Below are 9,370 nucleotides of genomic sequence, written 5' to 3' on the forward strand. Positions count from 1 at the left end.
TATTACAACAGGGGAGTTCAACTGGAAAATCAATAGGTCGAGCACTAATTGAACTGTCTAGTGTTCCTATTAGTCTTCACTCCTGCGGTCTGTTGTCAATGGGAAAAATAATACGAATCACTGTTGGGAGTCTATTGTTGGCCCGCAGCTGAGGAGACAAGTCAGTGTGTGGATGTGATGTCGGTGTACTCAGTGTGATGTGATATGGGACCGGCTTTCACCGCGCTCATTAACTCACAATACCTGAGGTCGCTCAAGAACAGCACACACAAGCTTCAAAATAATTCCAGGTGCTTTTTTTATTATTAGAAAATAATAATAATAATAAAAAAAAGCTGCACATAATAGAAAAGGAACATCAATATTGGACCTGCGTATTTAAAAAAAAAAAAAAATGTTTCCCCCCCCCCGAATGATTTGGAGACACTTTGTCACACGCGGCGTTCTGTTATACCGATCGACAAAATCTCAGCTCCTGCATTTTGTTTGTGAAAGGCAAAAAAGTAGAAGAGAAAACATTATTTCCCTTGCGATTGCAGTCGAGAACCGTCTGACAAATTACTCTGCAAAGTGACGCTTACAAATGTTGAGGATGTCTTCCGTTGATGAGAGGTTCCGGTTTATTGTCAACATTTCACACACTGACATCCACTTTAGTTGCACATCAGATGCAGATGATGCGTCGTGGCCCTGAGGATTCAGGTCCTCTTTACTTCAGTGAATCATGAATATTTCTAATGTTCTGGGTACAAGGGGAGCTCGCCCTCGCAGGACAAAAGCTATTAAATCGAGATGTTTAAATGTAAAGTTTCCATTTTTATTATTCATATTCTGAACAATAAAGTGGCGCATGCTCAAGTGAGTTTTTTGCATTGATGATGGGGCAACTTGATGTATTTTCTCCACTTGAATGTGCAATTGAGTGAGATTTCTACTGTCCCATACAGTAAAATGACTACAATATACAGTATATGCCCCCTGCAGGCATATATGATCAGCTTATTGATCAATACCAATGACTAAACCATTACTTGGTCAGGTGCTGAGATTTCTGGCTTTCCAAACTCACTTTCCAGCCCATACCATAATACAAAGATTCATCCACCCATCCACACGACACTATAAACACAGATTCAGTTTGTACGATTTAAAATGCTCTGTCTGGGTACGTGTTGGTTTATGTTTTAAGACGAAGGTTTGAGAACGGTTAAAACTGGCACTAGTGCACATCAGTGGGCAGCTGGAAGTCTTTGAAGGTGTAGAAGGAGATGTCTCCGTGGTCGACCGCAGCGCAAACCACCGGGACGTCCGCGCTCTGGAAGGCCAGCAGCTTGATCGCTCGCAAGTCGGGCACGGGACCGTCGAAACTGAGAGACAACAGGCAGGAAATCACATGATGTTAGCAGATTCTTTGTCGGCAATGCGGGCCATAGGTACGCGTGGAGGCTAGACCAAGAGGAAAAATAAAAACCCCAAAAAATAAAAACAGAAAAGCATTCTAGCAGGGTCCGCACTTGACAGCCACTTGTAAATTCTCATCCAAACCACATTTTTTGGATCATCAAAACAAATCTAGACATTGATTTTGAATGTTTGTTTGCCTCTCTAGTTAGCTGTGTTGAATTTGACTTATCTTGGTGCCAACAGAGTGTAAAATAAGAATTAATAACTAGGTATGGGACGATATGCTTATCTCGTAACATGAGATAAGCATATCGTCCCATACCTAGATTTGATACATGAGGTTCAGGATTCAATACAACTATGATACAATGTAAAAAAATAAAAGTTCAATGACAACAAAGTCTGACTGTGCAGAATTCTGTTTATTTCTGAGACACAAATCTTTCTAGCGATGGCACTGGCTTGCTAGAATGTAAACAATTTAAAAATGTAATTACAAAGTGCAAATAATATAATTTGGACGGAGAGTTTGTGAAACTGTGATGGTCAAGCCGTCTCATTTGTGATTACTACAGCAGAATAAAATGCAGCTTTTTCTGCCCCACGATACGTATTGTCACATTTTTGTATTGCGATATACTGAATTTTGATATATTGTCCCATCCCTATTAATAGCTTCGTAATGCATAAAAGCGACTGGTAGAACCCCTTGTGATTTAGCTGCTACCCCATAAGAACCTGGACGTATGATGTGGATATACTGTATGTGGTTAAACTGTACAGAGAACCACACCACGTACTTAACTAAAATTTAAACTCACAATACATTGAAAGGTGAGACAAAAGGGAAGTTCATTTCAAGCCAAGGCGATATTTATTTTACTCAAATATCTGTTGTTTACCGTAAGCCAATCTTGAGTAAACGTCCCTCAGGACAGTTTGTGGGATTGCTTACCTGCAAACACACATGCGGGAATAAGGTTTCCCCGGGTTGCTCTTCTTGAAGTCAGCCACCGTATCGGGTTGGTAAACACTGAAACAAATCCTCCACTCGTCTGAACCTTTCAACCTGAGCGGACAAAGCACAAGGTCATGGATATCCCCGAGCGGCACGAGCCCCGTCACCGGACAACATAATCGTCTATGAGAGCAAAATGTTTTTAAGATCAACCGAGCAGTGACGATGTTAAACAACACCGCAGCCATCGATGATTTATGAGCCAGAACATCCATTCACCATTGTTAAAGAGCTTCTATGGGGTTTGTTAATTAAAGATCTCACATTGTGATAGTGGGGAAAAAGGCTGCGTTCACACTGCAGCTGAAAGGGTCCAAATTTAGTTTTTTTTAGCTCTCACATGTGACTCAGATCTGATGTTTTCTAATCAGTGTAAACAGCAAAAAGCTGCTTGGAATCGCATTTCTTTCAGTTCCCATCTGGACCACATGGAAATCAGATCCCAAGACATGAGACTGTAATTTAAAGTGTAATTTGATGTCATTCACCTAAGACAACTGTCAAAATTTTGGCCGTGTGAGCTGAGCAGCGTTAGCATGGAGGACAACAAGACACAACAATGCAAACAAAGCCAAATAGCCTTTGACTTGATGCCTCAGTTCAGTCGAAGGCACAATCTGTAACTGAAATGTGTTGGAAACAAAAACAGGTGTGACTTTATTTTTAATCTGCCAGGTGAGTCTTTTCAACATCGCTGTCAGTTCATATTGGTATCAGGTATGGGTTACATCTTTAAATAAATATGAACAGTCATCCAAAAGATCTGATATGAGCTGCGATTCAGTATTGAGCGTGAAGGCCGGCGGTGTGAATGTAGCCCAACTTCCTCTAAACACACTGTGGAATCTGTCTGCCTGAAATCAAAAAGCTGAACACACTGCCAACAGGAAATACACGCCTTGGGAGTGATTAATACCTGGATGCTCCATCTAGCAAATGAGAGGATTTGGTCACACTGATTTTATCCAGCAGTTCCCCTGGAAAAAGAGAACAAACTTCATTGGCGTGGTTTCACATCAGATGCACCGGACTGGTGTAGATTAGACTGCAAAGACTATAAACTAGGAAGGCGGTGTCCCTGTGATCTCACCAGTGGAGACGGGTTGTGTTGGGTCATGTAAGGGAGTGACTTCCCTCTCCCACAGGTGAGCCGGTCTGTCTCTACACCTCCTTCGCCTCCTCCTCGCCTGGAGCTCCAGATACTCCGCCCAGTTTCTGCACCGCCGAACCTTAAAGCAACGGATCATGTAATCCCAAAATTGGTTGAAAATGTAATAAAACCTGTTCATGTAGTACATTTCCGGATTATATAATAACATCGCTCTAACGTTTGGAGTGTAAACCCACCTAAACTCAGAGTTTACCAACCTGTTTAGGTTGACAGATAAATTGACAGTATATATCATAGTAAGTAGTGTCAAAATGATGCAAGTTATATGAAGAAAAGGTCTTTCAAGGGAAAAAGCACACATTTATACTGCAAATTTTCTGCAAATATAATTGATTTTTGTTTATACTGATGGTTGTTTTCCTTATAATGATGTAGTTTTATCCACTTTACATTTGCTACTACATCGCTAGTAATGTAATAATATGATGTTATTACATTATCCAGCTATTTATTACATTTCCAACCCATTTAGTGAGACGTTTTATTACATTTTGACAAGTTATTAAATTATTTTACTACGTTATCAGCTGCTACAAACCTCTTTGTCTTTGTTGATGTCCCACCGCTTCCTCTGTCTGTCCTGTTCCCTCTTCCTCTCACCTGGGGACATCTTCACCTCCCGCAGGTTCAGTCTCCGCAGCCAGGGGGCGACGTCACAGGCGCCCACGGTCAAATCCCTGGGCAGCAGAGACGGGTGTGGGGAGGCCAGGCTGCGGGGTCGGGCCTCCCTGGAGCCCAGGTCTGGGAACGGGATGGAGTGAAAGTCCCAGCGTGGGGAACGGGCCGCAGGGAGCTGCTGCGGCCGGCGGCCCGACTCCGGGTCGGCCGTCCACCAGCTCCTGTCCCGGCTGCCGCCCGCTGAACCGGTGGCGTCAACCTGGACCTCCGAAGCCTCTCGAGAGGCTGGAAGGTCCCCAGGGAAATCAGGAGTCTTTTGAGGCTCCTCTTCACCTCCAAGGCTGAGTTTATCCTCCTCCATTCTCTCACAGGTGGATTCCTCCTGTGCTTCTCTGTGACTGCAAAAACAGGAGGTAAGCGTATGGTTTGCAGAAAGATTCATCTGTGTGACGTGTTAACTAGTGATGGGTAAATGCACATGTTGAACGATACTTTGAAATTAGTCAAAATGGTTTGCCAATGGAACTGAATTGAAGTTTCAAATCGATCAGGGTCTGTGGTTGGAGTTTTTACAGCTCTCAGCGAGCCAACATGCTTGTAAAAACAAAACAAATTCATGAATTCTCAATATAGAAAAGAAAAGGAAACTGACACAGATCCAAGTCCAGCTCAGTCAGTTAGGAAGAGACACCTCAGCTCTCTAGACCTGGATCACACTTCATCACGGTTTGGTTAAGATTATTTGGTGAACCTTTAACTGTGAATCTTCACATCTTCGCTGTGGTTTTTCTCACAATTCCCATAATCCTCTTCTCTAAGCAAAGGTAACTGATTGTGATCTTAAGACAACACTGTGGGATTTTAAATTAAATCACATTGTTGTATAAGCAGTGCTTCTATGTATGTATGTATGTATGTATGTATATGTATATGTTATGTTTGCTAACGTTACTGTATTCTGCACAGAAGAGATGAAGGCAGCTGATCAAGTAGGGAGCCAGAGAGCTGACATCACATTCAAATAATGATTATTTAGGTCTATATGTCAGAATCTGACATTTTTTTCCTGTGTTCTCTGGTCTGAAGGTGGATCTGGTGGGTTCTGTTCACCTTGACGTCGAGGCTGAGGTTGAGGTTGAGGTTGAGGCGGGACTGGCGCTGCGTTTCCTCTTCAGCTGTCTCCCTGCTCTGTCCCGGGACTGGGGCAGGTTCAGCTGCCTCTCGTAGGAAGACGGCACTGAACTGTCGAGAGCCAAAAACAACACCCAGATTCAGCTGAAGTCTAATCCATTACCGTCCATAACACTGAGTCACTGCAGATCCGTTCAGACAGGATTAGTTTCTTGGGGGTAGGGAGGGTAATTGTGTATTCCTTGAGCTATTGGTTGATTTTCATCCCTTCCAGAGCGACCATGTCTGTAATTTCCCCCCCTTGACCCCAGTATTAAATTCGGCCCCAATTACCTACAGCGCACTTGTAGGTGGTCTAATAATTCCAGTCCTTCTGCGTTTCAACTCATTTGCTGATGATTTGAACGCAACTCACCCCACTTCCTGATTGCCAAAGAGCGCTCAATTTCACTTTTTGTCTGTGTAAAGGTTAAGAGGGATCGACATGGAAGCGTTTGAAGAAGCTTTTGCTAATTTCACTGGTACAAGCCCGCCTAAAACCAAAGCATACACTCCTTCTTGGGAGCCAATAAGATGAAAGCATAAGTTAAAGTCCACCAGGAGCGTTAGATCCAGCATTATAGATCTCTGTTACTAGCGACACTCACAGCTGCGCTTTGCATCTGAGCAGGAGAAAAGCGCCTCCTATGTGATCACGGCCTAAATGTCTAATATTTTATTGCCCTCTGTCCCCTGTAATTCTAATCCCGTCCGAATGGAGCCTCGAGAGTCTATTACCTCCGATCGAATCTGTTCACCACGTAGCCAAGTCTCTTCAGATGCCCGAACACCTTGGTGAGGGAAGAAGCTGTCATTAGCCGAGTTCAGGAATACTTTTCTCTTCCAGAATCTGTCTGGTACTTTGTTCAGCTGTACCTGATACTGCTGCAGCGTCACTGTGTCTGAGGACAGGAACCTCTCATACCCGTCCTGGATGGACAGCGGCAGGTCCCGGTAAAACACCTGCAGGTTCCCCTGTGCACCACACAGTAGATAACGCAAAAAAGATGGACATATGTTAGGGATATGAATTCACGTTTTTTTCAGATCGAGAACCTGCTGCAGCATGATTCGTTAAGTACTATATAAATATTAGGTTCTTAGATATAAGTATGTGTCCTGAGCTGGTAAACCACACCCTGGTGAACAGGTTTTATCTGGCACTCACACACTCCATTAGGTACAGAGCCTCTTCAGGGAGGAGATACTGCTTGCCATTGGCGGAAAATCCCATCGTCTGCCAAAACTTTCCCTGTGTATGGTGAACAAGTATTAAATGTTGTACGGACACGGACAGTATTAGTAATAAACATTTAGTAAACATTTTGATAAACGCTTTACGACAAGCAGTAATAGATGAGGAAGTGCACAAGCTGACAGTCTGTCAGAGGGTGTGTGTATCGTAGTGCTGAAACAATTAGTCGATTAGTCGATCGACAGAAAATTAATCGATTCAAATTTTGATAATCAATCATTTTAGTCATTTAATCATGTAAAAATACCAAACATTTGCCGGTTACAGCTTAAAAAATGCTAAGATTTTCTTGCTTTTCTCCGTTTCGTATCATTATAAAATGAATGCTTTGGGTTTTTTTGGTTGCTGGTCAGACTAAGGAAGCTATTTTAAAAATCACTTTGGGCTCTGGTAACGTGTGATGGGCATTTGTCATTATTTTTGACATTTTATAGACTAAATGATTAATCAGTTAATCGACAAAATAATTGACAAATTAGTTGCAGCCCTAGTGTACGGACAGTTTATTTCCCATGACACTGTACTCACAGCTGGAGACTGGAGCTCCACTATCTGCTCACTTGGGATCCATACGGCGTTCACTAGGTTTCCTCTGCAATAAAACAAAAGGAGACAAAGCCTATCTCACATCCATGCAGCACAAACTGACCCTTAGGTTTCACTTTGCTGTTTTTTTTCCCTCATAAACCTAACTTAAAACACACGCTGAATACTTTCTCCTGTCCACTCACAGCCTCTCCACTCGCTCCTCTGATATGAGGCTCCAGTGTTCGTTCAGACTCTGCTCCAGGCGCCGTCTTTGCTCCTCTGAGTCATTGGGGAAGAAGTCCTTCTGTCCTTTGACCGGGATCTTATGGCTCCTGGCCCGGGCAGCGAACAGCTCCGACGGGCTGCAATCACAAGACCGGCCACTCAACAACATGTGATGCTTTGTCATTTGATCAAGCCAGGATGCATAAATATTAACTGATAGGTGCATCAGTTATAAATGAGGCACAAGGCCATGTAAGTTCTAAGTTAGACTCTAAAATCAATATATACATTTTATGCTACAGGGAGCCAGTGAAGAGAGACTAAGACTCAGGTTTTATGTTTGTATTTTCTGGATTGCATGGGTACCCAGGTTCCTGGGTTTTGAATAAGTAAGGAAATTTGATGGTGAGCAATACATTGCAGAAGTTGCTAGTTCCTAATGTGAAAATATTTTGAGACTGTGAAAGGAGAAGTCAAAGATATCACCAGAATGCTTGGCCTGGAAGCAAAATTAAAACTACCCAATTCCAGATGTCTAGTCCAATCAAGTGTATTCTTCTGTACTGTATTAAATTACAAATAGTCTGTGCAGTTGCAGATATAATAGCTTAAGGTATGTATGTATTTTCCTGTGTCATGCCTAATGTGCATCTATAAGCGGCATGGAAACTAGCCTCAATATGTTGTATAATTATGTATCTCTTGTAAGGAGAGAATGGCGTGCCAAACTCCATTGAAAAATCAATTAAACGCTGCCTTGTTATCGGCAAAGGTACATATGTGGTACAGCATGACTTTACAGGAATAGTTAAGGAACCATTCTTAAATGCGGCATACTTCCAATCCATCAAGCAGCACTTCTCTCAATGTATTTGCAACTTTTACAATTACTTTGCCTCTTATTCCCACAATCCTCTTCCACCAAAAGAAGCAGTGAACAACAGTAGCGAGTAGTGTGAACCGATTCTCAAAGTTGGAATTTTATTGAAATAAAGTGCTGCTTGGTGGATCATATGTATGCCGAATTTACGAGGAGATAATGATTCATAAGGGCTCAGGACATAATCTACCAGGTATGTACCTTTGCCGATAACCAAAGCCACATTTAAAGTGCTAGATTTTTGAATGGAGTTTGGCGTACGGGTCTGGTCAGATAAAGGATCCCGAAACTGAATCAGTTCCACCATGTGCACAGGAAAGCTGTTTAATTGTTTCGACGACAAAGACAGGTCCGTCAACCGAGCCACTGTATTTTACTTGAACGAGAAACAGTAATATCTTCGGTTGGTAAATGTTTATATATTACTACTGGCTACATACCTTAACACTTCATTGAAGAAGTTCACTTCAGTAGCTGTCTTGTTTTGGTCCGCCATGATTGCCAGTCGCTCCGCTCTGCTCTCAGGGTCCTGATGCCCGTCTAGTTCCGTAAATAACAGTTGTTTCAAATTTGGTCAGTAGAGGGAGCTAAAGCACAACATTTCACATTCCCTCATAGACAGGAACCTCATTTGGCTTTTTCCTACACTAATTAGGACTACTTTGACCTTAAAAATAGCCTGTACAATACAATTATACAACGTAATCTTTTGTATTATTATTGCCAATACCCATTTGTGCTGTCTAAAGCTTTAGAATAATAAGAGTAACTAATTTGAACATTATTCAGGCATAAATGCATGTGCTTCTCCATTGCAGGTATTCATTGCAGCTGTAATAATGTTTTTAGTCTAGTCTACTGTCATTTCTTCCACTCCCCTTGTCCATGACCACACTGAAAATCAGTAAATGAAAACAGTGTATGACAAAGTTAAGCATTTGCAAGCTGCAGAGCTGCAAGATGAAGGGTTCAGTTTAGGTAAGAATTTTATGTTTTATTCAAATTGCCTAATCTTTTTTTTTTATTCTTAATTATTTGCATAGTTGTATTGTTTATTCTTGCTTTTCCACTGTCTAATTATTTATTCTATTTACCTAATAA

General features: G+C 42.0%; 1 protein-coding gene across 1 annotated transcript; it reads right to left on the minus strand.

The window, feature by feature from the left end:
• Positions 1-410: 410 nt before the first annotated feature.
• Positions 411-8,770, minus strand: tsen54 (TSEN54 tRNA splicing endonuclease subunit). The gene is made up of 12 exons (XM_071894606.2): positions 8,710-8,770; positions 7,368-7,526; positions 7,165-7,228; positions 6,550-6,633; positions 6,258-6,356; positions 6,120-6,172; positions 5,322-5,453; positions 4,132-4,609; positions 3,513-3,651; positions 3,339-3,399; positions 2,360-2,473; positions 411-1,367 (listed from the first exon to the last, which is right to left on the minus strand). Exons 1-12 carry the CDS (start codon positions 8,763-8,765, stop codon positions 1,220-1,222), a joined length of 1,587 nt encoding a protein of 528 aa, XP_071750707.2. The 5' UTR covers positions 8,766-8,770; the 3' UTR covers positions 411-1,219.
• Positions 8,771-9,370: the final 600 nt, after the last annotated feature.

This window comes from Centroberyx gerrardi, chromosome 7 (genome assembly GCF_048128805.1).
Source record: "Centroberyx gerrardi isolate f3 chromosome 7, fCenGer3.hap1.cur.20231027, whole genome shotgun sequence".
Classification (NCBI taxonomy): domain Eukaryota; kingdom Metazoa; phylum Chordata; class Actinopteri; order Beryciformes; family Berycidae; genus Centroberyx; species Centroberyx gerrardi.